Source organism: Coffea eugenioides, chromosome 1 (genome assembly GCF_003713205.1).
Source record: "Coffea eugenioides isolate CCC68of chromosome 1, Ceug_1.0, whole genome shotgun sequence".
Taxonomy (NCBI): domain Eukaryota; kingdom Viridiplantae; phylum Streptophyta; class Magnoliopsida; order Gentianales; family Rubiaceae; genus Coffea; species Coffea eugenioides.
Window position 1 is genome coordinate 53,156,200 of NC_040035.1, and position 27,757 is coordinate 53,183,956.

The window sequence follows — 27,757 nt, forward strand, 5'->3', positions numbered from 1 at the left end:
GACATAGGCAGCACAGAAGGCTGTTATCTTCTGGCAACTTCACACAGTTCACGCACTTGCCAGAGGAACTTCAGCCCCACCACCACCACCAGCCACGAACGCACGCAGTTACTGTTGATCTTGCTGACATATGTATGAATGTTGTCCTTCATTTGTTCTTTGCCTGCGCTTCCTGCAATCTAACGAGCGGGTATGCAATATGATAACTAAGCATACTACAAGTTTAGATGGGGTTGGTGCGTGAGTGTGAGTGCATGCGACATGGGCAGAGACTAGAGAGGGAGAGAGACAAAATTGAAGATGGATTAGACATAAAAAATCGAGGATAAGTAGTGACCCTCCTTTTTTTTAAAAAAAAATATATATATTCTTCAAAGGGAAATTTCAACCCTTGTAAGGGGGAAGAGACCTCACCAAAGACTCTACGTAGATTCTTAGGGACCGAATCTTCATTTTAAGAAGCCTCCGAAAGGAAGGACATCATATTACATAATTCGATTATACTACTTTATTTGACAATTTCTTAAAACAGATTGTCAATTTGTCATCAATCATAAGATAATTTTAGCATGTAGAGCCTACCGCTTTCCAAATGTAAAATTTCTGTGTGAAGCTACCTACCTTTGGTGCTTGGTGTATACCATTCTTTTTTTTCTTTTTTCTTTTTTTTACGTCTTCCAAACTTAAGTTATGAGGGGCTACATAATTATTCCTCACAATAATTCATTGGCAATAACTCTGAATTTTAATCTCGAATTTTCTTGTTAACGAATCCATATCTATATCTATACCATATATGAAGGGAAAGGGAGGGTTGGTGTAAACTTTATGTTCTTACTAAACTACTTTAAATGACTATACTTCCAGCTTCCAATGTAGGATTCATGTTCTTCCTAAACTACTTTTAATGACTTTACTTTCAACTCCCAGTATATCCTTCTTCCAACTTATATGTATTTATTATTGTTATTTTTAGTAAATCTTAATTTTTCTTAGCAACCACCAATTATGGTTATGAATTATTACTAAATAATTAATTATTTATTTATATATGTTACTTTAGGGAATTTTCTACATATTTACTATTACAACATAAAAGTAATTCTCTTGAAAATGACTTCAAATATACTCAAAAAAATTTAGCCCAAGCTTCTTTTTATTAGTTGTACGCACACATTCATGTGTGCCTCAAACTCCAGTGAGTAATAGTATCACCCTCGACTACATCCTACTTCGTAATTGGATTAAGACATCACTCAATTTTACCAAGAAATTAAAGCTATAGTAACAATTTTGCAGCGGAGTTCCCTCGTCATCTAACAGTACATACTACTTGAGTAAGAACCACCACGGTTCTTCAGGCTTCAGCCGTTTGGCCGCAGAAGTTGCCCAAAACCCAGCAAGTTGCCCAAAACGCAGGCTCTTCCGAACCCATGCAATGCCTTTTGACGAAACCGACAGTTTCAAAGTCCAAAACTAGACCAACCTCCATGAAGCTAGATATCACTCCAGGCTTCCAGCTACAGAAGCACATATTCTGCCTCCCCTTCACTAGCACACAAGAATATTGACAATGGCAAAACCTTGACAAAGTCCTCTCCAGAAACATCAAGCTACACCCGCATCTTTCTTAGCAGAAACCAGGCAACGACTTCCTTCTCTGTAATAGTGTTAAACACCAGATTTTGGACATCGTGCATCAATGCAATCCAAAAAACATTTATTGGACATCCCAAATATTCAGCATTGGGATAAGCTAAAAGACTTAAAGATGCCATGGGTGAAGAAACAGTGGCTAATGGCCCTACATATATTTGGAAGCCAAAAAACCGATCCTTGACAAAATCAGGTACTACTTAATGGAAGTCAGAGCACAAGCAGACTTGGATTATAACATCATTTTGCTTCATAAAACAGTTCAAGATAAGTGTATGTCAGAAATGAAAAAACAAAACTCAGCTCTAAAGAAGGTAGGGGGTGGGCATAAGGATAGCGAATTACAAAGAAGAGCGATTGAGAGCCAGGAAGTAAATTCTCGTGACAAAATTCATCCAGTGTCCCTTATGACCTTGGCTTCTCCTTCTTCTCTTTGAACAGAGCTATAAGAGAAACACCAGAAACCTTTACAACTTTAAACCTGACACCAGGAATATCTCCAACAGCATGCCCCTTACGACCAAATCCAGCAATCAGCACCTCATCCTACAGCCAAAGGGACATAATTCCAAGTCAAGATAGAAAATTTTAAAAGATCAAAGTACAAATTCATCAAATTAAGGAACTTGTTCGCTTACATTCTCCTCAATATAGTTCAAACAACCATCATTAGGCACAAAGGCAGCAATCTTCTTTCCATTTTTGATAAGCTGGACACGAGCACATTTCCTAATGGCAGAGTTTGGCTGCTTAGCCTCAATTCCACTGTAAAAGTCATAATGTTATACATTAGCTAAGGTCTTAAGCAAGATTACATTTTACTTAACAGGCCTCTAGTGGAGAAGAATAGAGGGAATGAAATTCAAAAACTCGGTCTTACATTTTTTCCAGAACAATTCCTTTGGCATGTGATGATCCAGCAAATGGCTTTTTCCACTCATTACCAAGATGGGACTTCTTGTAAGATTTATCAGCCCACCTTTGGTTTCTTCTGTGGGTCTTCAGCTTGCGGCCAGCTCCCATTCCACGTGTCTTCCTGTAAAAAGACAACAGAACAAAATGACTTGAATACCAAATGGAACAAAAAACAGAGGTGATTCATCCATGGACTGAAAGCCCATTGTCCTGAGTAACACTAGAAAAAGATGACAATTAGTTAATAATAACAAATCAAAGACAAATTTTATAAGGTAGATAATTCTCCCTTTCCCCTCTAATTTACTCTCTCGACATGATCATTTAAATGAAATCCCAGATTTTCTGTCCACATGGTCTTGAAAGGGAATTCACAACCACTGAAGCTCAGTAGAACAGACTAAATAATGCTAGAAAACAAATTAGCAAATTGGGAAACCAGAACTGATACACGTGCAACAGCAAACTCCTGAAATTAGATACTACAAATATAGATACCGACCATATTAATCTCTAATTTGATCTTCCCAATCCAAGCAAAGAATAGACACATTACCTCCATTAAAATGCAGATTTTACCCTTTACCCCTAAGGGGCAGAGGGGTCACTTACAATTTTACAATCCTGCATTATCAACAGATATTTCATCCATTAACAAATGCACAAATTCAAAGATTGGCTACGCAACGTCAACATGATCAATGTTAACTTTTATCATCTCCTGATCCATAGTAGTTTCATCCCCATTAGGGTTTTGGAGTACTGACACAGAGGTTTCCACATTATATTTATTCAACCGGATACAGAAGAAGCCCTCCAAATGCCAGTCAAACCTTAAAAGAACAAAAAAGTATCCAGAACAAAGGACATAACACTCTCCAACACATAATTGTACAAGCCCAGCAGACGGACCATCCTCTCAGCTTTAGATGTCATTCAGCAATAGCTCTTCCAGACATCATTATAGCAACTCCTCTTCGTAAGGATTTAAGATTAAAGAGCTGCGTACACAACATCTATGTAAAATGTTTCATCTCCACTGATCTGCAGCTCCACAAGTTGAGAGAAGCTGAGAACAGTTAATACAGTGAACATTCGATATTAGTCCATTAGCATTCAAAACAGCTCACCGCCTCTTTTTCCTTTCGGAAAGGGCTCATCTGCTTTGCCAAGATGGACATGGAATTACCCACAAAGTCATTTCAAACCAACACCCATCTTCCCTTGCTCTCCCACAATCCCTCCAACCCAAAAACTTCATCACTAACCTACTTATAATTTGTGTTCCACTATATAAAAGTACTAAAAAGCTTAGTCTTCAATCTTCTAGGCATCTCATTTTTCATGAGCAAGTACAAACTTTTTACTCTTCAAACACGAGAATGACTCGTAAAAAAGATCGTTCCAAAATTCCAAATAAATGGAAATAATGGTAAGCAATGCATCCAAGCATGCAGCACAAGCTCATTGCAGAAAACGGGAAAAAATCCGGCAAATAAATGCATAACAGTAGAGAGAAATAGAGACTGTACCCCATGGAGAAAGGTGATGCAGCTGCAACGGCGGCGGCGGCAACGGCGGCGGCGGCAACGGCGACAACGGCTAGCGGATTTGTTTGAGACGAAGAGAGATGCAGCTGCTGCTCTGCTACGCTATGCTTACCAGATACTGAGCAAAACCCTAGTACTTGGCGGACACCTATAAGACAGACTAAACCTTTTGCGTAATTTTAAGTTAGCTTTTCTCTTTCATAGGCCCATATCTTACGTTTTTGGGCTGGACATCTAGGCCCAAGCTTCAGTAGCATCAGTTTTTTTTTCTTTATTTCTCTGTTTCCTTTTTCTGCATGCAACTGATGCAAGGGAGAAAGGTTTTTTTTTTTAATATATATAATTTTATGAGGAAATTGACGGGAAAAAATTGTTCTTTTAACTCGTAAATGGTCAAAATAATGATCAAGTTATGTACGACCTTATTCCAAGAACTTCCAGATACTCTGATTACAGTTTATGGGATAGTGAACAAAAATAATTTGATAAACCAATATCTTGCTCAGGTTTACTGCATGGAGCAATTAATTACTGGGTCACATTAGTAGCCACTTTCCACTGCCTACATTATGGCTCTGAACTTGCCACTTTCCATCGTCTACAGTATTGTTCTGAACCTCATCTGTGCGAGGGCTTCAATGTTAGCTGTGGTTTCGCAAAACCAAGAATTGATATAAAGGAGATAGACGACTGACAGACCAGGAATTCCATGGAGTCAAGAAATCGATTTTTCATCTAATTTAGGTCGTACATTAGTTCAAACAAGACTACAAAAGATGCTACTGCTTCAATTCCTAGTACTTGTTAACAAGAAACGCCCCGCAATGCTGCTATTTCTGAGGCTTCCTCCACAGGACACCAATTTTCTTGAGCATGTTTGGACTTTTCCTCTTCAGCAAATCATCATCCCCATCATCAGAATAAGGTGAAGAAATCCTCCCCGACCTCGGACTATACTTACTGTCCATCGATCCTGTTCGGTCCATGAACTTCCCGTTGTTTCCTGATGAAAGCATGGCAGCAGCTGCTTCTGCAGCCTTCCTCCACTGGTCAGACTGCACTTTGAACCTTCTCAACTCAGCTTCCATCTCTGAATTCGCAGTTTGAGCTGCCTCCAGCTGTTCAGACACTCGTGCTACCTTCCTGTTACTCTTGTCGACTTCCTCCGTCATATACCCCAGCTTCATCAGAGCCTCACGCTCTGCAGCTCTTGCAGATTCAAGTTCGTCAACAATTTCATCATTCACTTTCCCCTTGTTAATTTCCTTTTTCTTGATCTCTGTCTTCAACATTTCGTTTTCTTCGACAATGTTTTGCAGTTCTGTCTCTTTATCCATCAAATTTGCCTTCAAGTGTTCAATACTTTCCATTGCTTTCTGGATCTCCTTTTCAAGTTCATAACTAGTGCGGCTAGACAGGAAGTTCTCTAGCCTCAGATTCAGATCCTCATTCTCCTGACAAATACCCTGCAATTCAGTTTCTTTATCCATAAGATCTGCCTTCAACTCTTCAACTTCAGCTATTGTTTTCTGGAGCTCCGCTTCAAGTTCAGCCTCTTTGTCAATGGAGGAAGATTTAATTTGTTCAACCAATTTATAAGCACTTTTGATCTCTGCAGCATTTCGACTTTGCTCTTCACTGTATCGGATCTCAGATGCTTCTAGAGCAGACTTTAGTTGTTCCACTTCAGATTTAAGAGAATTTAGTTCTGCTTCATTTGAGTTCCCAAGGTTTGCTTTTTCTTCAGTCCCAAATGTGATTTCCTGATCACCTGCAGTTTGGGAACCATAACCATCTACAATTTTGGTGTCAGCTTTCAGTTCACTGACAATCCCCTCCAACAAGTTTACACGAGCCCTTGACTGCTCCAATTCTGAAGCTATTGAATCAAATGCCTCAACAGCTTTAACACCGTCAGACCTGAGGCACTCAACGGTCCTTTTCGCTGTTTCCAATTGCATCAGTGTCTCACCTACAAGTACTCGAGCCTGAGCTTCTGATTCTTTGCAGTCTTTTAGCTCATTTTTCATGTCTTCCATGACAGCAAGAGTTTCTGTCAGGTTTTGCTTCAAGCTATTAAGCTCAATTTGTGACAGTTCTGCGTGCTTCGTCCGGGCAGCCTCAGATTCAGCTACAGATTCTAGCTGGATCTTGAGTTCCTTAATCTCATTCACGGCAGATGCCAATGCAGCTGAGTCAAGTGAGTGCTGCTTCTTTATAGCCTCAAGCTGAGACTGCAATAGCGAATCCTGATCTTCAGTGATCTTCTGGGGCTGAATTAAAAGTGCTTCCTCAGAACCAGACTTCTTTAAAACTTGTTCCCGTGACTTTTCGAGCTTTAAAGACATTTCTAAGAGCTGCTTCTTTGATTCTTCAGCATCTTGCTCAGCTTGCTTCTTCCATGCTTCCGAGGAAATTAGCTGATCCTTCACTCTCTTTAGGTCATTCTGAAGTTGAGAAATCTGAAATTCCAGCTCAGCAACCCTACTTGGATGCTTCTTCTGCAACTTGCATTGAAAAACATTGAAAGTTTGAGAACATCAATCAACAAAAGGTAATGTGCCTAAAAATTGATGGGATACAGTCCATGTAACAAATGTATGTTTTCATGTACAAGCTTCATATAGTTTGTAAACAGCCAAGAGAGCATAGGAAAATGAATGAAAAGAGGAGCATATCAAAAGTATAGTGCATGATTTTCCATTTTTTGCATTGCCCATGCATTCTTATTTGTGCAAGGTCAATTAATATTTGACTTCATCCAGGAATACAACAGACTTGCCAGTTGAAGCTAATGCAGATGTTAATGATATCACAAGAGAGAAGTTTCCAACTTGCTCTGAAGAACTATTGACTTTCCAGTTCAAATCTTAGAGACGTTTTTCTCATAATCTCAGTTTGATCAGGTAGAATTTCATGGCATTTAGACAACTGCTAAACGAGCACTAGAAAGGTTGCCTTATGCTTTCCCAACACAACAATGAGGACATAAGGCTAGGAAGTGAAGGATCCCCTTAAGTGGACTGAGAAGAGTAATCCTGTAAACTATACTTCATAAATGCTATGCATGGAGACCATCATGCAAAACCGAAGGCTTAAGTACGGGAAATTCATAGCGACCACAGAAATGGAAAGCATTTGCTGATTTTCAAAAAGGCATATTTCTATAGTTGTAAGAAAATCATTATCAAAAACATAAAACCAGGCAAATCTCCGGCTCTCTTAATCTAAGAATATGACTTCACCTCAGGCACTGGGCTTCGGGGTGATTTTCTCTCAGCTACTTTACAGCTTCTATCTTTTGGTGTCCTACTTGCTCGGCAAGAAGATGTAGCAGAATCAGAATCCAGGCTAGCTGTCTTAAGTTGGCGAACAACTCGAGGAGAGAGCTTTAGGGGCACATCTGAAGAAACAGAACGAGGAGATGGCTTTGAAGCCACTTCAGAGGAAACAACACGAGGGGAGATCTTTTGAGGTGTTTCACCTGTAGCGTTCCTGAATGGTAGCCAGATAACAATAGTGAGATTAATAACTATCAGATTTACCAAATCAGGTATCTTTATATGCATGAAACCTATTCTTTTGCAGAACAGAGCAAAATAGGAGATGAAGTCTTTATAGTAACATGATATTCTTCCAGGTTGTTAAGAGTGTACGAGTTCTTAAAGAATTCTCATCTGTAACTGCTTTTAGCTTTCAGATGAGGTAGTAAATAGATGCAATTGGACATCTTCCACAGCAGTTCCTTCAACTGGCAAGTCCAAAACTAATGATATTCTCAATGGCATATGACTAGAAACTTTTCAAAAATAATTAAATGAGAAAACATGGTAGGTGAGTTATAAGATGAGAAGCAAATTGCAGCAAAAAAGAAAGTTCTAGTTGGCATCTTAGTAAATATATAGATTTTCTGTATCTAGAGGTGAATTGTCCACAACATTCATTATCTGCACCCTGAAGTTTCGTGATTTGATGAGAATTTGAAAACAGGAGCTGAACAATGGTAGTGACAAATGCAATTTTAGGTACGGAATGTAAATGTCTGATAGAGAATTGCAGCACTAATGCTCAAATACAGTTAATCCAAGGGAAATAGCAAAAGCTCATTGGATAGTTGCATGTGCAGTGCACCAAAAAGACTGCAAGATGAGTTGGAAAGAACCAAAATCAGTGTCTCATTTTTGTTGGTGCAGCTAACTTCAAAGTAGAATAGTAAATAGAAGAGATAATGCAAATTCCTTTCACTACTTAGTACATGATTACATAATTGAAAATTGAGTCCCATTATTTCAGAGTAAGAGAATAAAATCAAATGACCATACGGTTTGAAGAGGTTGTTTGGCGCCCACAAGATTAATGGCGTTTAAGGTCTCTGCTAAATTTGCAGCAAGCCAGATACAGAAACAGGACAAATTACCAATCAAAATCAACTGGCAGAGCTCAACCGGCAACTATTTGTTTGACAACGAGACTCAGCAAGCAAAAACACCATAACTTGTTAATGCAACTATCATTCAAGGGCTAAATATCCCCTGAAACTCCCAGCATACATACCCTAATAGATTTTCGGCATGTCATACAACCAGAAAGGAAGCTTACTGGTTAAAAAACAAAACAAAAACTAGCAGAAAACAATTAGAGTAAAAGCAGAGAATCAGCAGAACAAGCTGAGTTCGAAATCACTCGACAGAAGAAATTCACTTTAAACGCAGACTACTTTACGTTCAGCATCCTAAAGTTCATCCTGAGATGGAAAACAACTTGATCACATTGCAGAAACAGTTTGAGATAGCAGTTAGTTTAAGGGAGGGGGCCAAAATGAATAGAAGGGGATTAAATTTACCTTGCTTTTGGGGTCTGCATATCTTAACTACCTTCTATCCAGATAATGAAATGGTGATTTAAGTCGCTTTACCAATTTAATGCTCCCTGACCCACAACACCTGCAAGAGTACAGAAATATCACAAGCTAAGGGACAGAAAAACAAAAGAGAGAGCGAGTGAAACGGGGAGAATCCAATGTGAATAAATGCACAAGAAGAATTTAATGTTTTGATGAAGCAAAGTACAGTAATAAATTTCCCACTCATTCACCGACATCCAGAGTCCCATGAGAACCCATCAAAGACAGAAAAAAGGAAACGAGTAAATATGCCAGTCCTAAATTTACTGTTTTGGGTAAAAGAAAAGAAAATAGTGCATTTAAGGATTGCCCGCTCTATACGCACCAACCATTGATAGGATTCAAGCATGATTGATGAGCATTATTATTACCATCACGAGGAAAGCACAGCTATGGAAGAAAAAAAAAAAAGGAAGGCAGGACCAGCTACTCAATTTTTTAACCACCTGATGGATTAGTCTGATTATAAGTAGCACTACTACTTACTATTGTCGAAACAGCTGCTAGACAAAGATAACAAAGTGGGCCACTGGGTAAATTAGGTACGCATTTAAGGAGACTTTTGTCTATTCAAGCCCCCATCTCCGCCGGAATCAATGGCACTTCTATATAGTCAATACAGTACAAGTAAAATAATGAAAATAAACGTACAAAATTTTTCAATGGAAGGTCTAAACTCTAATGTGGCAGAGAGACAGAAAACAACAACATTAGCCACCCCTTTTTAACTGTTTCAGAGGAAACAGAGGAAAAAGATTACCCTGGGATCAAGATTCACTCAAAACATTGCTGCAACATACAGTGGAAAGAAGAGGAGGCATTGCTGCAAGAAATAGAAGAAGAGGAGCTCGAGGAATAACACAGGCAGAAAAAGACAGATAGAAAGAAAGAGAATAAACCTGGAAAGGTTAAAGGAGAAAAAGATCGGTGAAAACTGAAAAGGGTCTAACAGGCTTTTAAAGATTCGATTTTCCATATGGAAAAGGACCCTCTAAGAAAGAAGGCATAATGGCTGTTAACACGGCACCAGTGTATATCAGGATTGAACAACAAAGCTAAGCCTCACTGTCTTCAACAGAGAAAAGTAGACAGCACCATCATTTCTTGAGGCTAAGTTCCAAAAAGAGCTCCACAAAAAATATATCATCATCACGTCTGTTTTGTACATCAAAAATTGGTATTGCTAGTACGACTACTATTATTAAGATGCAAAGACTAACAAAAACAGGAAAAAGAAAAGCTAATTAAAGCCCACCATTTGAGGTTCTCTCGGAGAGCTTGAAAGCAAATTTCTTTAGCATTTTCCAAGAGGAAAAGGAAAAGGAAAAGGAAAAAGAAAAAGATTTTTTGCGAGGTTTGGTAATCTCGAGAAGATAAAATTAGAAAAGTAACAAAAGAGACATATAATGTGCATTGTTACTTACCAAGGAAATCCCAGGAAAGGCTGGCTGGGATTTATGAGAGTTAATTCGGAGCTTTGTAACAAGAGAATATTAATGTAAACTGAAACCTTACGAGCATTTCAGAATTCAGACCAAGTGAAAGCAAAAGACGTTGCGTAAGAAGAAAAAAAGAGGAGGAGGAGGAGGAAGAGACGTTGCGTCTGCGTTGCAGTTTGCAAAAGACTAGTAAAGAGGCTGTCGTTTCATTCGGCTCAATTTTCGAGGTAAAAACCTGCTTCACTTGGTAGTAATTGATTGACATGCAAGTGGATAGACCAGTAAATATGCTCAATGTTGGTGGACCAAATGAGCGTCTCCTCCGTTTAATGCTAGCAGTTTGCCAAAGAAAGACCAGGATATGATGTGTTAATTCCATAATTAAGACATTCAAAAGTTGACTTTTGACCTATTCAAATCACACCAGCTCACTATATGCCTTCTATTGTACTTATTTATTTATTTTCTTCAAAAATTTTTAATGCTTAAACTACTACGTCTTAGCAGGATTTTTAATTTCATCTGAGCGCAAAATCTTAAAATTAAAAATGAACAAAGTTTTGTCTTTTGCTTAAGATTTTAATTTATACTTGGATAGATTCGATTTTTAAATATCCAATAATTTAAATCGTACCAACCCCCTGGGCATAGATCGGCTGGCTTCGGGACAATCCCAGTTGGGGCTTGGGTCGTGTGGTCGAATCTTGCTCACTACCGCTTCGAGGCTCTTGGGGGGCGGGGTCTCGGGATGCAGTGGGAATTAGTCGGGGTGAATCTCGGATACCCCACTGTATTGACAAAAAAAATAATAATAAATAACTTAAATCGTACCACACTATCTCACCAAGTTAAAGTGACGTAGCACAATTTGGATCGCTAAATTTTTAAAAACCCGACCTACCCAAAATTTGGCCTAAAGATTTTATCACAACTTACGTAGCTTCTTTAAAGTCGGGTTACATGTTCGTCCAACAGTACAGCTAATGCCTCTGCGTAGATAGAGCAAAAAGATAAGAGACAAACGCCTACAAGCAAGCAGTGAAAAGGGCAAGACAGGAGACTCGAGAGGGGGCTGAGGTCAGGAAGCAGGTGGGGGGGCCATACAAAATGCGAAGACAGACAATTACAAACAGAGGATGGAGCATTTGTCGTTTTATGAGAGCGTTTAGCCGTTGAGTTGATGGCGATCTTCTGATGCCACTAAATACTTTTATTCCCAGAAAGAACTAAGAAGAAGGCTAATAGGGAGACAGCAGGCGGCGTCTCTGATTTCTTGATCTACAACTAGGGTACTTTCCTTTGATTTGTTTAACCAACCACTAAGTTCATGATTTGTCTGGAATTAAATAAGTTGAAGATTTGTTGTGTTTTTCGGTCCACAAGTGGGATCCGCTCTGCAAGATTCTTGGGTTCATAATTTTGGTTGCGTGATATGACCCTTCAACATACAGACACAGGACCGAAAGATTTTTGGCGCTGGACTTTGGAGGTTCAATTGTTCAAACGGATGATGCATACGTGCTGGGAGATTTTGCAAACAATTATCACGTACATAGCCTATTGTAGAGGGGGGGAAAAAAGCCATAATAAATAGACTACTGATTCTGCAAGTTATAACAAGCCTGTGGACCATTTTAAGCATGGTCCCGTATTAAATGCAAGACAATACCATTCCTGTGCGGAACCCGCTGCTCTTTTATTTTCTTTTTATGGGATACAGGAAACTCTGCTGGAGTGACAGTTTCGGCGGAATGGTTAAAGAGCTCAATTCAAATTTTTGAACCACCAAAATCTTTCCACTTTTTCAAGCAGTAGCAAAATCGAAAACAAATTGAAAATCAGCACAGTTTAGGATTTCGTTGCCTCCTTCGTGCCCGAATCTTTCCAATTACATCAAGAAATTGAAAATGGATGAATTTGAAGGTGGTGCCAACTGCCAAGCTGCCATCCCTTGTGGGCCAACATTTCTAAAATCCCATCAAGGACCCATGTGTTAGTATATAGATGAAACGACTGCCATATACTATTTGATCCACATTACACATTTGTCCACGAGCCCAACTTTTCGAGTTGTATGCAATTGGGTAGATAGGGGCAAGAAACGTTAGAAGAAAGAGCCGAGAAATAGTAGCAAATAAGGGCCCAAACAAAACAAATCTCATGTGCAAAATATAACATAACATCTAATGCTAAGTATCAAAAGCGCGTCAGGGACGGTCATTTTGATGACTATTCTTGAGCAGTTAATGGCCAAGATTGGCCAAAAAGAAAATGTAATGTTCATATCACTACATGTATATCGTTTTCACACACCATGTGCTCATAAAAAATTGTTCTGTAGTTACTTTCTATTAAAAGTATGTTATATCATGAAAAAAGTGAATTACATTTTGTGAAATTGGACAAAGATCAGCACAAACGATTGACCTAACAACCATTTGTATGCTAAATCTGTTAAGTATCTCCAGAAAAAACCTCATTGTTTGGTGTGGTGGCTAGTTTGAGGAAGGTAGGGATCGTTTACAAGGGTAGGGAGGAAGAGTGTTTTTTTTTTTTTTGCCTTTCTTGTTTAGTCAAAAAAGAGATTTCAAATATTATAAAGGGAGTGGGAAAAAATGATGCTTTAAAATTCAAACTAAACTCTCACAATTATTTGATTAATGTCCTTACAAACTATATGTTTAGCAATCGTGTCGTACATGTGTTTTAGAACGACCAAGTTTTAATAAATAATCACCAACAGTAACGATAAAAAATACGTGTAAGTTTTAGGAAAAACTAAAAATAAAACATTAAGTAAGGTATTGATGGCCAAGGCGGTGGCAGACATTATCGGGAGTGAGGGGTGATAGAAGGGAGTATTTTTAAATATTTTTACTAATATAACTAAATATTAAATATATTAATATTTAAAAATATTTTTACTAATATAACTAAATATTAAATATTCGAATGTTTTTACAAACATTAAATATTTATACTAATATAACTACTGTAAGATACAACAAAATTTCAGACAGATGCTCAAGGTAAGGACAAAGGAGGAAGAGACCAAGAGTGCATCGAGCTGTAGGTGAATGGTACTGCAGGGGATTGTATGCAGAATGAAAGCCCATTTGAAGCCCAAAGTAACTGACAGGAAATGAAAACCAACATTTCCTTTCTGACATTTTCTTACGAAAGTAAGAATTTTTGGCAAATAAACCTAACTCCTACAGTAACTCCAAAAGCCGGTAACTTTTCCAGTTCTAGTCTTTATTACGAGTTTCATGACAGTATTGTGGGCCCACGATAGCTCCTTTCCGTAATTTTTGGTGTGCTTGGGTGACAATAACGGTATAATGTACTTTGATTGGCTAAAGACGAGCGACAGGCTAACGTCACCCTGGCAGTCTGGCTCCGCTTGGATCAGGAGTTTTTAAAGATATAATAATGTTATATCCACTATCTGTGGTCTCGGATATATATAACACATGTATAAAATTAAAATTTAAAATTAAAATTTTACTTATGTGTCATCTATCCAATCATAATAATTGCAAATTTTTATTTTATGAGTCTATAATAATATAAATTTATACAAGTTTTTATTTTTTGAGTCTATAATAATATAAATTTAAAAGAGTAAATTTTATATAAATTATCAGGTTGAACAGATGACGCATGAGCAAATTTTGACTTTCAAATTCAAATTTTTTACATATGTCATATATCTAATGGTGATAACATATACATTGACAATACATGTAAAATTAATTCTAAAAGACCTAAAAAATACTATAAATACACACAATCTTAAATGTACCTAATAAAAATATAAATAATTAAATAAAATAAATCTACCACCTTTTTTTTCTCCCATCCGTCAACATCACACACCACCACTCACTACTGCCACCCCCTTCTCTCCTCTCTTTTGCATCGCCACCATCCTTTTCCCCTTCCTCTTCCCTCATCCTTCCTCCTCTTCCCCCTTCCTCTTTCTCCTCGCTCCTCCTTCTCCCTCCTCCTATCCTCTACCCTTCCCGTTAACCCCTCTTTTCCTTTGATCACTAGTTGCGAGATCAGTCAAAACTACATTTTAAAGCACCTACTTCATATAGGCACTCTATCAATATTAGCTTTCGGAAAAAATAGAATTTTACCATAAGTAAAATTGTGTATTTCATTTCGAACATGCATAGACAACACTGATAGAGAAGAGGATCTTTAGTAAAATGAACTTTTACTTGTAGACACACCAAATATGGGGTGGTAAAGATAATGAATAGTTTAAATTCTCATTCTTTAATTGCTAAGGAATTCCCTACTATTTGGACCTAAAGTTGTCGCATTAGATGATACTAAATTACTAATTACATTTTATTCCCTTTATGTTTGTACACGCTTTGTTTTTCTAGGTTACATTAACATATGCGAGGTAAAAAGTTGATTGAAAATTATATTCATGAAAAACATAAAAAAATTTTAGAGAAAAATGGCAATCCAAAATTAGGTTGTACTTGTCATCTCCAAATACCAAAATTTTGATAGGATTGTACTTCAAGTTGTTTCTGATTTGTCCATCACTGTTTATAAATAATCCGAGATTAATGGATAACAAGATCTTTTTATTGCCAATATAACGAGAGCAACAGAAACTAGTATAGTGGACCTTAAGTTAAAGATGACGGAACCGAAAATGTAGTCATGTAATTGTGCCTGGGGCACTAGTCATGTAATCTCATGTTTTTTCCATCTATTGACGGATGATGCAAACACTCTTTACCTCTACAATGGGTTTCAGTACATCTGTTAATTAGCAAATCTTTCAGTGCATTATAAGTAGCTTAGATGTTCCATCCATACAAAAAAAAGGGGGGGGGGGGGGGGGGAAGAGCTTAGATGCTGCGTGGTAGATGAATAATTTCTATCCAGAATTTGTCAAATTTAGAAAACAAAATGTCAAACTGGCAGAGTAATAAAGTGCTAATTCAAAGCATTGAAAATGATACGAGGCAAGACAAAGATTGAGAGTGCAAAGTAGTTCGATTTGATCTCACTCCTCGTACAAACTGAACAGATGCAATATATATACGTCTGGCGATTGACAAAAGATATTCATGACACAGATGCGTATGGGAAGAGGCCACGAATCCATTCCTGCATCCCCTTTTTATTTATTATATGATTTTGACCAGCAATCGACAACTGCCATCTACTTCAGAAAAAAAATCATTGCTTGAAGAGATAAATTACCATCAGTTAGGCACGTGATGTGCTTCTTCTTGTTGAGGATGGCAACGAGAGCGGGTGCTTGTCCTGCGACCGGTTGGGACGGGGGATTATTGCTTAAAGAGATAAATTACCACCAGTTGGCCATTGCTTCTCGTGTGAGGAAGAGATAACCTGGTCTTTAGGATTAACAATTCACAATATACTCATCGACCATGCAAGGCCACGAGTATAAAAAGACTTGCATCAGTAGTGTCAACACATGCTGGTTCAGCAGTTGATAATTACAGGAAACTTTTATACACAAGATTATCCATTTGAATTTCGTTGGGGTCGTGAAGAGAAGAGACTTACCTAAAGAGATCTAAGAAGAATTTAGAGGAGACTGAACCATCACCGATTCAGATGGGTGTCTACGCACCCGCTGACGACATTCGAGAAAAGCCTGAATTTTTAAAATGTAGAAAAGAAAATTTGATCTCTTAACGTACATCCGAACAGGGTCTTACTCGAACTTACTTAAAAAATATATATATATATATATTTTTGCAACTGTAGAGCCAAAGAATTGACATGTACAGTTTCACACCCAAGGGGACCACGAATCAAGATCACCGTCCACTCGAAGGAAGTTTCTCAACTTTTTACTAATACTGCTCCTTTTCCTTCAGGACAAAGACTTTGGTTGACTTTGATTTGGTGATTATTGCCGAATTCTCCGCAAAAATAGCCATCTACTCGTGGTCCTGCTTGAATTGTCACCTTTAGAAGTTTTTATAAGGAAAGTAAAAAGTATTAAAAAAATATGTTAATAAAATATTCTAAAATTATCAATCCAAGCAGGGTTGTGCTTTTCTTATTTGTAAACAACAGAATAAAACAAAAAATTACTGTGTACGGTATTTTTTTATTGCATCCAGCTAGCAAACTCCATTACAGTTCTGTCGGATTTTAAGCAGTGTCTTTACTCGAAATCAATTACTCGTTTGAAAACTGCCATCGTATAATAATAAAGACTTGAACCTAAATCTAATGTCGCCATGTGTTTAATGGAAAGCCGTACACGCTAATTGCACAATAAGCAGCAGGAAGAAGAAAAAGGCTGCTGCAAATTGCTACGTGCTGAATCTAAACAATAATGATAGCACATCACTATCTCTCTCTCTCTCTCTGAAAAAACTGAAAATCTTTTAGCAAAAACCAAAAAACTGACCAAAAAAAAAAAAAACTTGAAGTTAAAAAAAACTCATGAAATTCACCAAATTTTGGACAAATATGTTTTTATAAGTAATTTTGAGGGATTGCTTAAATTAGTCAGTCAAAGATTTATAAGTGCGGTACAAGTCAAGTACACATGTTTTACGAAATTATTTCGTTCTTTCCAAGATAATCAATTAATAATAGTCATGTTAGTATTCATATCAACAAGGGATAATATCAGAAACCTCCCCTGAGGTTTCTTGAAATATCACTAAGCTCCCTCCACATTTTGGAAATCTCTCCTACCACCCATTGAATTGACATTTTCTTAACAATGTCAGCCCCTCTAAGCAAAAGTAACAATAGATTAAGCATTTTGGAGGAGGGAGAGTATTTTAGTTCCCTTCATACCCTTAGTTTGACTGATACAGTGACATAAGAAAGTTGCAATAGGTGAAAAATATGAATTGGAGAATATTTTCCTGGCAGCACTGTTGCATGACCGTTGGACATGCAACGGCTACTTTGAGTGCTTCTACTGGTATTAAAAGGTGAAGGAACCGCTGGTGAAGTAAGGTAGATGGAGAGGTAATTGGGCAAAGCAATGGCTAGTTCATCCTTTGAAGGGCACTCATATAAATCACCTTCATCATTAAGCATGAAGAACCGGTATTGTAAATGCAACCGTAAGGCTACATTACGAATTTCAGAGAGTGAAAGAAATCCGGATAAGCTATATTTTAGTTGTTCAAAGTGCAACTACTTCCAGCGGTATGAAGGAAATGAAGGTGAAGAGTTGCATAGCCAAAGAAATGAAGGTGAAGAAGTGCAGAGCCAAAGAAATGAAGCTGATCGTGCAGTGCTTCCATTAAGGACAGCAAATCAGGAATCTAACTTGATGCCTCGACAGAATGCAATTATCACCATCTTGTTTATCATCAATCTACTACTCTTAGCAATTTATCTTTTCATTCAAATAGTTAAAGCAATCACACTTTCTTGTTCTTGTAATAGTAGATGTGTTCCAAGCTGTTTGGAGCCTTACTGGTCACACATGAAAAAATCAGAAGGTATGTGTAAGTCGAACATGATGTTAAGCTATGCAAAAATGAGTTGAAGCTGTATTTTACTTCATACGTATGTCCCCCAAGATTTGTTGCATTACTGTTATACCAAAAGTCATACTTGACAGAAAATGCTCTAAGCACACAGGTGAAGTTCCTTAAGTACAACAATACTTTACTGCTAAGTTCATTCCAATTATAACAATAAGGCTTCATACATAATGGTAAGGAATCCGAGACATAGAGTTAAAAAAAAAGCACAGCATACACGTTGGAGTTAGCAAATTCCATACACAATGGAATAAGTCATCATGTTCCAAGATCTGTGGATAGCAGCAGAGCATATTTGGCAAGAGTAAATTGAAATTCCACCATATTGCACCAAAACATATGTCTAAGATTTTGTTCACTGGGACTGGGAATGCATATAAGTACTTGGCATACGGTACAAATAATACTTAGCAAAAGTATATAGCAATCCACAAGAATTGAAAACATCATCTAAAAACATCATTCTAGATGATGAGGATTGCTACATATATAACTGTACCAGATCAGTCTCCCAAAGCAAAACTCATATTACTAGTACTAATTAAAACCACATACTGATGCTGCTATTGTCATTGTGAGTTCCAGTGGTAGTTGCAGAAGTGGATATTGAAGAGGCAGTGACTGTTGGAGCTGTTGCAGATGCAGTGACTGCTGGAGTTTGATGTGGATTAAGAGCTGCATTTCGTCTGGCTCTCTTATTATTGTTAGCAACAGTAGTTCCAACCCATGCATTTGGCCCTCCTCTCTGAAGCCATGCAACAAATTCTATTAAACTAATGGCCTTGACAGTTAAAATAGTTAGCAATAGGTAATGAAACTAATTTCTGATTAGCATTACCTTTCTGGTATTAGTACTAGTGCTAGCAGAATGAGTAAGTTGAACATTAGCTCCAGTAGTTTGATTTTGAGTGCTTCCATTACTGCCTTGACTTGACACAATCACTGGCACATTTCCTTGTGCATGTTCCTGACAAATCATGACAAAAAGCTAAGCTCATTTGCAATCCCAAATACACATAAAGATACTGTAAATATACAACTGCTACAATTACCCATATAACAGATCCTGCTAATCCAGTATTGGCAATGCCTCTTCCTGGTCTTCCTCTTCGTTCTGCTACCTGATTTGCAGAGGTACTGCTGCCTCTTTTTTCAGCAACAGGAGCTCCTTGACAAGTTCTCCTATTATGTCCAAATGCACCACACTTAGAGCACCTAAAACTGATTGATCTCTTGTGTTGAGATGCATGAGCTCCTTCATCAGGTGCTCTTCTTCTATTTCTTCTTGGTCTACCAGCTCTTCTTCTAAGTGGTGGTGGCAAAACTACTGCTGGTGTCACATCTTCCATAGGAGGCCACCTATTCATATGTGGAATTGGGTTGATCATGAATGCATATGTTTTCAAATACTGATCTCTTGAAAAAGCTGCATCACAATAACTTTCCAGTTTCTCCCTTCTGTAAATAGCTCCTAGTGCAGCATGTTTGCAAGGAATGCCAGTCAACTGGAAAGCCCCGCATTCACATGTCCTCTCATGCAGCTTGACTATATAGGACTTATCCACATCTGCTACTTCAAATGTGTTCTCACTTGCCATTGTCAATGAACACTTTCTTGATTCAGATGCAATATCCTTCAGCTTACCAGTAACATGTGGAGTAAGTCTAGATGTCCATGTGCAGCCTTTTTGATACCGCTTATGTAGTTTCTTCATGAATTTTTGCCTCAGTCCATCAGCCAGAGCAAGTATATTCTTTCCTCTCAGTTCACCAACCCATGCATTAAAAGATTCTGTGAAATTGTTGGTGACATGATCACACTTAATTTCAACAGAAAATGCATGCCTTGCCCAATTACACTTAGGAATGTTTGCTAAGTATCTCCAAGCATCTATGTTAATATTCTTTATTTTTTCCATAGCCTCATTGTGTCCTATAAGATCATAGCTTTTAGCTGCTTGCCAAAAAAATCTTCTTAGAAGCAATCCTGGAAATTTCACTTTGAAGTTGCTATAGATGTGCCAATCACAATATCGTGCAGCAGCTTGTGGCACTTGTTCCTCGTATGCAAGGTTTAGTCCCTAAACAGAGAATGGACAAAAACAAATTCCTGTTCTGTTACTTGACAGCCATGCAAAACAACAATGGAAGAAATCTTATACATAAAACATAGAACCAGGAAACATACCTTCTGCCTATCACTCATGAAGGTGAGTGGAATATTGTTTGGAAAAGGTCCAAAGAAATCCTGAAAATAGTAAAAAAACCAACTCCAAGCTTCTTTGTTTTCACACTCAACAACAGCAAAAGCTAATGGAAACAAACTGTTGTTCCCATCAAGAGCAACAGCAGTCAACAGAATGCCCCCAAATGCACCTTTCAAATGGAAGCCATCAAATCCAATAAATGGCCTGCAACCTGCTAGGAAACCATCTCTTTGTGCCTTGAAACTTATGAACAATCTCAGAAATTTAGGCTCCATAAGAAGGTTTGGCCTATCGTAGTGAATTTTCATGATGCTTCCCGGGTTATTAATCCTCAAAAGTTCAGCATATTTTGGTAACCTTCCATAGGCTTCACTGTGTGAGCCTTCTATTTGTTCCAAGGCTTTCTTTTTTGCCCTGTAAATTTGCATTCTACTTGGCAAGACTCCATGCTTCTGCATTTCAGCCTTTACTCCCTTGCTTGTCATCTCTGGGTGATCTCTCATAACAGAAATTAATTTTTTTGCAATCCAATCTGATGTTGCTTCTGAGTTTTTCCTATCCATCACACACGTATGCTCAGGTGTATATGTCTTAACCATGAATGTGGTTGTATCAGCAACTGGGGATGCATGAATCCTCCAATTACAACCCTCAGCTCCACACTTAGCAGTGCATCTGCTTTTTTCATTTTTCAACCTCACCAATGGAAATCCTTTTTGAATAGCATAGTCTTTTAACACTGCTCTAAATGCATCCACATTAGTAAATAGCATTCCTTTCTCAAACTCAATGTCCTCTCTTGGATTGTAAGTCCACATTTTTGACAGCATGATTGCTCTCAAAGGATCTGATTCTTGGTCAGATTCTGAATCAGGCCCAACTTGTGCATCCTCAATCTCCTCATAATCAGACAAGTCATTTTCCTCCTTGTCACTGGAAGAAATTAAGGCCCTATCTTCAGCTATGACATCTTCTAAGTCACTATCCATGTCATCTTTCCAAGAGTCATCAGAACTAGAAGCATAAATCTCATCATCACCCTCACTGTCAACTACAAGAATAGGAGCTTTTTCGATTCCTTTGTCTTTCTGTGCATCCTGAAGTTGGTTATTCCTATTGTCTACCATATTCTCCTCTGTAGTAGGAATAATATCCAGGTGCAGCAAGTACAAGTTTATAACAAGATCTTGCTCATGAAGTTTGAACATATCAGATACTGATTTGTCACTACTGATGTCCATAAAGCTTGTTGTTCTAGGAATCGCACATTTCATATGCACAAGCATGTTCAAATTTCCAGGCAAATCATTCATTGCCTTATCAGTAACATCACCGAGAAGGTCAATATATTGGTAGTTCTTTGGATCGACATTTGGAATTCTGACAGTGTTTCCCATGTAATGAACTACAATATCATGTGCAATAATTCTTCTCATCCTACATATCAGTGTGTTCCCAAGAAAAGTCTCAATCAGTTGCTATATGGATCACATACTCAGAGGGCTATAACACATGCATGCTTATTCAAAGTCAAACTCAGGTTGCAAAACAGAACCTTCATTGCAGCTTTCATGAACATCATCACCCTCACCAGCTTTTCATTTAAATTTTCACTTTTGTCTACTAACCAACTGTATACACTACACTTAGAGCTTGTCATATGTATTGCAACTTTAATCTACAAAGCTAAGCTCTTCTTATGTATTACAGCTTCAAAAAACTCAATATTCATCAACTTTTTTGTTCATCAACTTTATAAAGGTCAAGCATACATCATCAAATCACACATTTTTTATAACATCCAACATCAATAATACTTAATAAAACAAGAGCATACAAAGGGTCTGGTTGGATTATAAACTCAGTCATCAAGTCTAACAAAACAGAAAAATATAAGGAAAACAGAGATATTATAGGCAAATCAAACAGAAAGCTTAATGACACCTGCATTTTGTCCAATTACATGTTGATCATATCAACCAGCAATGGAAGATTTTTACCTGTTTTGCAGCTTAGTTTTGACAATCACACTTTCGGTCCAACCGAACGCATGCAATTCATTCAAGTGCCATATTTCTCCTCCTCTGCAATATCCAGCAAGAGATTTCCAGAAACATAGCTTCAATTGGTTCTCCAAGCTACAAATAACAAATAAGTAGTATTTCATTCCTTGGCATTTCCCGGGCACTTAGATGTCTTATCAGAGCAAAATGGCGCCATGATACACGTACGGAACTCAACTTCTAGGCGGCAATGGTTTCCCGCTCCTTATACAGTTGCATGCTTAGTGATATTGTCATTTTTTCTCCTTTTATAAGCTGAATAAGACCACAGCATAAACAAGGGTATTATTGGCAACTGATGAATTTTCATAGTGACTTCTGACCCCACCATCACTTGAGGGGTGGTAGGAGAGATTTCCAAAATGTGGAGGGAGTTTAGTGATATTTCAAGAAATCTCAGGGGAGGTTTCTGATATTATCCCTATCAACAAACCAAAGAAAAAGGGAAAAAGTTTACAAATGCAAACCATTTAGTATTTGGAATGATTTATAGTACGTGATGATTCAGATCCCAAATTTCAACCTGGCTCGTACAGGCGTAGTAATAATTAAAAAAAAAAATAGGCAAAAAATCTGGAGAGCCCCGAACTATTATCATTGTCTACTTTTGACCTCTCATCTAAATTTTATTTTTGATTGGCTCTTGAACAATTAAAAATACACACTTTAAAGACTTATGGTGACTCTAGACATAAATTTGGCTGAATTTAAAGGGTATTTTTGTCTATTTATAAGTGAACCTCTGGAAACCCTCAAGAGAGTTAACCCTTCAATCTAATGGTGTGAAAAATATTGAAGGGTTACCTCTTTTGAGGGTTTCTGATGCTGGTCTTAGAGGTTCAATTATGAATGAACAAAAATGCCCTTTAAATTCTACCAAATTTATGTTTAAAATCATCAAAAATCATTAAAATGTGTAGTTTTAATTGTTCAAGAGCCAATCAAAAATAGCCTTGTTTGGATTGCATTTTTTCGAATTTTTTTGTAAATAAATTATTATAGCGATTTGATATATGTGAGGTAAAAGGTAATTGAGAAATGTGTTCATGGAAAACATAGCAAATTTCAAACAGGCCAAAATTTAGATGAGGGGTTAAAAGTAGACAATCACGAAAGTATAGGGGCTCCCCAGCTATTACCCCCCCAAAAAAAAATCTCTTATGAATAGTAGCATGAAAGAGAGTCCAATTCGTGACCGCCACACCATCACGGATGAGCTGACTGCTTAACAGCCAAGTCTTTCTTTAAAATCAGCAGCTTCAATCATTCACCGAGGAAATTTACGAGTCCAGAAAATGACCATCTTCTTGGATAGATTTACAAAATTGGTAGCAACAAATTTACTACTACAAAATGGTATAGCAAGAAAATCAAGTCAGGACCCAAAACATCCTCCACGGTCTCCAAAATATTGGTAGTAAAATAATATAAGGGTGTCTTTGCCAATTCACCCAGCACACTTTGTCCATAATCCGAGGCAGAGTTTCTCTCTCCTCTTTACTCACACAATAACACTCCCTGCCAGTACCCCACTGTTCATGTTCCCTTTATATGATAATAATAAATAATACTACTACCATCGTCTCCCCCTTCCAAGAATTCCCAGTTCATCCCAGTTCTTGAATTCCAAAACACAAAATCCCAGAAACTAAAAAAGGCTCCAGAAAGAAACACACTCGAGCTGAGTAAAGCTACAAAAAAGGACAAGTCTTGATTCTTGAAGGATAAACATACTTCAACAGCTAGCAGATTAAGATGAGAACTAGCAGCCAACTGATAGGTCTACTAAACTTCTTGACTTTCCTAGCCTCTATACCAATACTAGGAGGTGGAATATGGCTGAGCAGCAGAGCCAACAACACAGACTGCTTGAAGTTTCTTCAGTGGCCTTTGATCATAATAGGCATAGCTATCATGGTTGTTTCTTTGGCTGGTATTGCTGGTTCTTGCTACGGGAACACTTTCCTCATGTACCTTTACTTGTGGGCTATGTTTGTAATCATAGCAACCCTTATTGGCTTTGTGATATTTGCTTATGCTGTGACTGATAAAGGGACAGGCAGGCCTGTTTCGAATAAAGTTTATCAAGAGTATTACTTGCAGGACTACTCTGGATGGCTGGAGGAAAGGGTCACAAGTCAGAGTTATTGGCCAAAGATCAGTTCTTGCATCAGGGATTCTCATGTTTGTGGCAAGCTGAGAAAGGATTTTGGTGGAATTCCTGAAAGTGCTGATATGTTTTCCATGAGGAAGCTCAGTCCTATTGAGGTAACGACCGAAGATTACGTTTTTTTGCCTGTCTTTTTTATTCTGTGGGTGGGTTCATTTGTTTGATAGTTCCTGTTAGTGAAAGGATGGTGGTGAATGATGATATTCAACTGATCTTTCCCAGAATTTTTTTTTAAAAAAAAACCTTTTCGTGTCTGAAGGATTCGAGTAAAGAAGAAAAACTAATTCGATTTTCATAGTCAAGAATCTTATGTCTCTCAAGCTTGTTTGAGATTTGATCAGGTGATGTGGCTGAGTGATATAGATCTGAGCACCTGGAGTTTCACTTGGAAGAGGTGCCCCTTTGCTTTCACACCGGGGGGAGACCACACCCCTCGCCGTAGAAAAGCCAAAGTGATATTAATAAAACACATTTCTTTGTCACCGACCTGATTCCTTCCTGTGGTTGCATTTTTAGTTTACACACTAGTTTTTCTACCTTCCTTTAAGCCCTTTCTTGTCCTTTCTTCTATTATTATTTTTTTTATTTTTTCCCTGATGATGGCCCTTTAAGCCCCCAGATTCATCAGACTCAATTTTTAGCTAAGTGGGTACACTTTCTTTTTCCTCTGTGGTTAAAAAGTAGTAGTAACTGTTAAGGGACATTCTCTGGTGGGTATGTATAGACCATAAAGGGATTTTAAGTGACAAGTCCTCTTTTGAGATCCTTATCTAAGGACGACACTTTTTTAAGTTTTAACCAACCTCTACCTTGTCGTTTAATGGGGAAACGTTTCATCATCAGCCTTTCAAAGCCTTAGGAATTGGATGTTTTCTTTACTGCTTTATCTTTTTGTTCTATTAAAGGGGAATATTACTATTGGACACCAATGATACCCGGAAAGAATACTACTGTGCTTTTTCTGGTCGTATGACTCATGAGTACGATATGGGATGTTGGGAACCTCTGGGTTTTGCTTTTTGTAGTCACGAGTACGATATGGGAAGTTGGGAACCTTTGGGTTTTGCTTTTTCACGTGGTCCATTTTCTTTCTTTTACATCTGTAGAATATCCTTATACGAGTTCTTCTTTTGTTTGCTTCATCTATGAGGTTACGTAAGAATATACTGAAAGTCTGAAAGTGAAATATCACTAACACGAGAATATTGTAGCTTGAATTTTGCCCATCTTTGATCTTTCTACTTTTCTCATTCTTGTTTCTTCCTTTCTAATTGTGCTGCCTCTTTTTGTGTTTTTGTTTTTGGGGGGGTGGGGGAGGGGGAGGGGATAGTGGTGGTTACAAACTTATATGCCATCTTTCGTACCCTGCAAATGAAAATGTACGATTGGCTGATGTATAAGGAGCTATCATGCATGACAAAATTCACATCATAATATATCAACCTCCCAAACAACATGGGACATAAATGCTAGTCAATGACTTCACTAAATCACTGGAAGATTTGGGAGGAGGAGCATCAAGATAGATTCGATGCTTTAATCACTTTTCGTAGTTCAGAGGATCTATCATGACCATCTGTTTAAGGACTATCTAAGACCATATATGTCTGCATACTTTTTTTTTTTTGGCTATGGGGTTAAGATCATATGCCATGCTCCAAAAGGCTTGGGTTGTTTACAAGATTAGGCATCTTTACCATGTGCAACTTATTTTCCACTTTTTATTAATGTATTTGTTTTTGGGTAACACAGTAACAACAGGGAGGGGATTTGGCAGAATTTTGTGGATCACCATTATGAGTTGGATTTGGGTATGGGACACTTGATACCTTAATGTGGGTCACCATTATGAGTTGGAATCGATTGGTATTGGAATTGGACCCTGACCTACCCGGAAAGCTCCAAGTGTTGGAGCCGTAATTGTCTATTTCTCTATTTTTCTCATAATAAATAGGGTCGCTCTTTGTCTGCTGCGTCTGCATTTAAGTTTATTAGTTGGTGATTGTAGACATGATATAGTTCTCCACAGTCCACGGTCATTTAGGACACACGAATTTACAATAAAATATCTTGCAGTGTGTCTGGATGTATGTTTTTATGTGGTAGGTGCAGCCACCCAATCATCATATCAAGCAAAATGATGAATCTACTTGCTGAGATTGAAGGTTAGGAAGGTGTTAGAAGTAACACTACTTGCAAGTGATTCGCTCAAGAATTCGTTTTCCATGGATTTTTCCTCTTAAGCGCAAAATAATATTCCAGTAATTTGATGCCTTTGTTATCATCTAAAGGCTTATCTTCCTTTAGTTTTGTCACCATGAGCTAATTTGATTTTCTGGTGGCTGCAGTCTGGATGTTGCAAACCTCCCACAGGATGTGGCTATGTCTATCAGAATGAGACGGTTTGGATTATGGGATCAGGCATGGTCGGAACTGATCTCGATTGCGGAAGGTGGAACAATGATCAAGAGACACTGTGCTACAATTGTGATTCGTGTAAAGCTGGTGTTCTGGGAAGCTTAAAGAAGAGTTGGAGGAGGGTCTCTGTGATCAACATTGTTATCTTGATCATCCTGGTAATTGTTTATGTGGTGGCCTGTGCAGCATTTAGGCACGACAAGCGGATGGACAACGATGAACCTTATGGTGAAACCCGAATGGAGAAGGTACAGCCCACCAGGATACATTTTTGAGACAAGCTCAATGCAAAGCAAATTTGGTGTCTATCTTCTGAGTTTGCTCGTTCACAATCCCTATTTAGGTGAAAAGATTTGTACTAAATATGATATTGGATGGTAAGGTTGACTGTAGATGCGTGTATATTTTATTGTTCTTCTCAAAGTCGTGTTCTCAGAATTTGTCTCTGAAGATTGGAAGAACAGTACTAGTATTATTATAAGTTTGGGTCGCTGGTTGAGAGGGTTGAATGATTAGCTTCCTCAGGGATGAATAGTTGACTGCCTATAATATGCTGATATGAAATTTAAGCACTAAGACCACGAGCCATCACCAGATTTCTTCTGTGGTCTCCAAACTATAAACAAATAAGAAAAGAGAGGAGAATCTTTAATGCATCTTACTCGAGGCAACTTATATAAGAAAGTAAAATGGGCAAGAGTGCTTCGGGTCGGGTGTTTGCCCTGTTAAATTGCTTCGTTTTCTGCGAGGGCACCACCGACGCATCCTGAGGGGAAGGTGAGCCGGTTTTTTTGGGATATGCAGATCATAACAAAGGTCATCGTCTCCCCAAGCGCTCGGAGTATTAATTATTGGGGATTTTTTTTTTTGTTTTTTTGCTTTGGAGGAGGAATCTGAATTTTCTACC

General features: G+C 38.0%; 3 protein-coding genes across 11 annotated transcripts; 1 reads left to right on the forward strand and 2 right to left on the reverse strand.

The window, feature by feature from the left end:
• Positions 1-1,781: 1,781 nt before the first annotated feature.
• On the reverse strand, positions 1,782-4,273 carry LOC113780350 (40S ribosomal protein S23-like). Its single transcript, XM_027326160.1, has 4 exons — positions 4,104-4,273; positions 2,537-2,692; positions 2,295-2,421; positions 1,782-2,202 (listed from the first exon to the last, which is right to left on the reverse strand). Exons 1-4 carry the CDS (start codon positions 4,106-4,108, stop codon positions 2,062-2,064), a joined length of 429 nt encoding a protein of 142 aa, XP_027181961.1. The 5' UTR covers positions 4,109-4,273; the 3' UTR covers positions 1,782-2,061.
• Positions 4,274-4,826: 553 nt separating this feature from the next.
• Positions 4,827-10,685, reverse strand: LOC113762575 (interactor of constitutive active ROPs 3). Of its 9 annotated transcripts, none has more exons than XM_027306102.1 (4): positions 10,449-10,685; positions 8,965-9,064; positions 7,367-7,616; positions 4,827-6,628 (listed from the first exon to the last, which is right to left on the reverse strand). In XM_027306102.1, exons 2-4 carry the CDS (start codon positions 8,982-8,984, stop codon positions 4,952-4,954), a joined length of 1,947 nt encoding a protein of 648 aa, XP_027161903.1. In that variant the 5' UTR covers positions 8,985-9,064; positions 10,449-10,685; the 3' UTR covers positions 4,827-4,951. The 9 variants fall into 9 exon arrangements, with proteins under 9 accessions (XP_027161903.1, XP_027161952.1, XP_027161944.1 ...); XM_027306151.1 differs by having other exon boundaries at positions 4,827-6,622; positions 10,449-10,684; XM_027306143.1 differs by lacking the exon at positions 10,449-10,685 and adding an exon at positions 10,280-10,294.
• Positions 10,686-23,729: 13,044 nt separating this feature from the next.
• LOC113759269 (tetraspanin-3-like) lies at positions 23,730-27,399 on the forward strand. The gene is made up of 2 exons (XM_027301838.1): positions 23,730-24,530; positions 26,781-27,399. Exons 1-2 carry the CDS (start codon positions 24,018-24,020, stop codon positions 27,123-27,125), a joined length of 858 nt encoding a protein of 285 aa, XP_027157639.1. The 5' UTR covers positions 23,730-24,017; the 3' UTR covers positions 27,126-27,399.
• Positions 27,400-27,757: the final 358 nt, after the last annotated feature.

What these genes read in the sequence shown, in the direction of transcription:
- LOC113759269 (XM_027301838.1), top strand. Translation starts at nt 24,018, where the DNA reads ATGAGAACTAGCAGCCAACTGATAGGTCTACTAAACTTCTTGACTTTC. An exon ending in GGAAGCTCAGTCCTATTGAG is followed by an intron (nt 24,531 to 26,780) that starts GTAACGACCGAA and finishes TGGTGGCTGCAG; the next exon opens with TCTGGATGTTGCAAACCTCC.
- LOC113762575 (XM_027306085.1), bottom strand. Translation starts at nt 7,690, where the DNA reads ATGCATATAAAGATACCTGATTTGGTAAATCTGATAGTTATTAATCTC. An exon ending in CCCGAAGCCCAGTGCCTGAG is followed by an intron (nt 6,629 to 7,366) that starts GTGAAGTCATAT and finishes TTTCAATGCAAG; the next exon opens with TTGCAGAAGAAGCATCCAAG.
- LOC113780350 (XM_027326160.1), bottom strand. An exon ending in GGAATTGTTCTGGAAAAAAT is followed by an intron (nt 2,422 to 2,536) that starts GTAAGACCGAGT and finishes TGACTTTTACAG; the next exon opens with TGGAATTGAGGCTAAGCAGC. An exon ending in TGAACTATATTGAGGAGAAT is followed by an intron (nt 2,203 to 2,294) that starts GTAAGCGAACAA and finishes CTTTGGCTGTAG; the next exon opens with GATGAGGTGCTGATTGCTGG.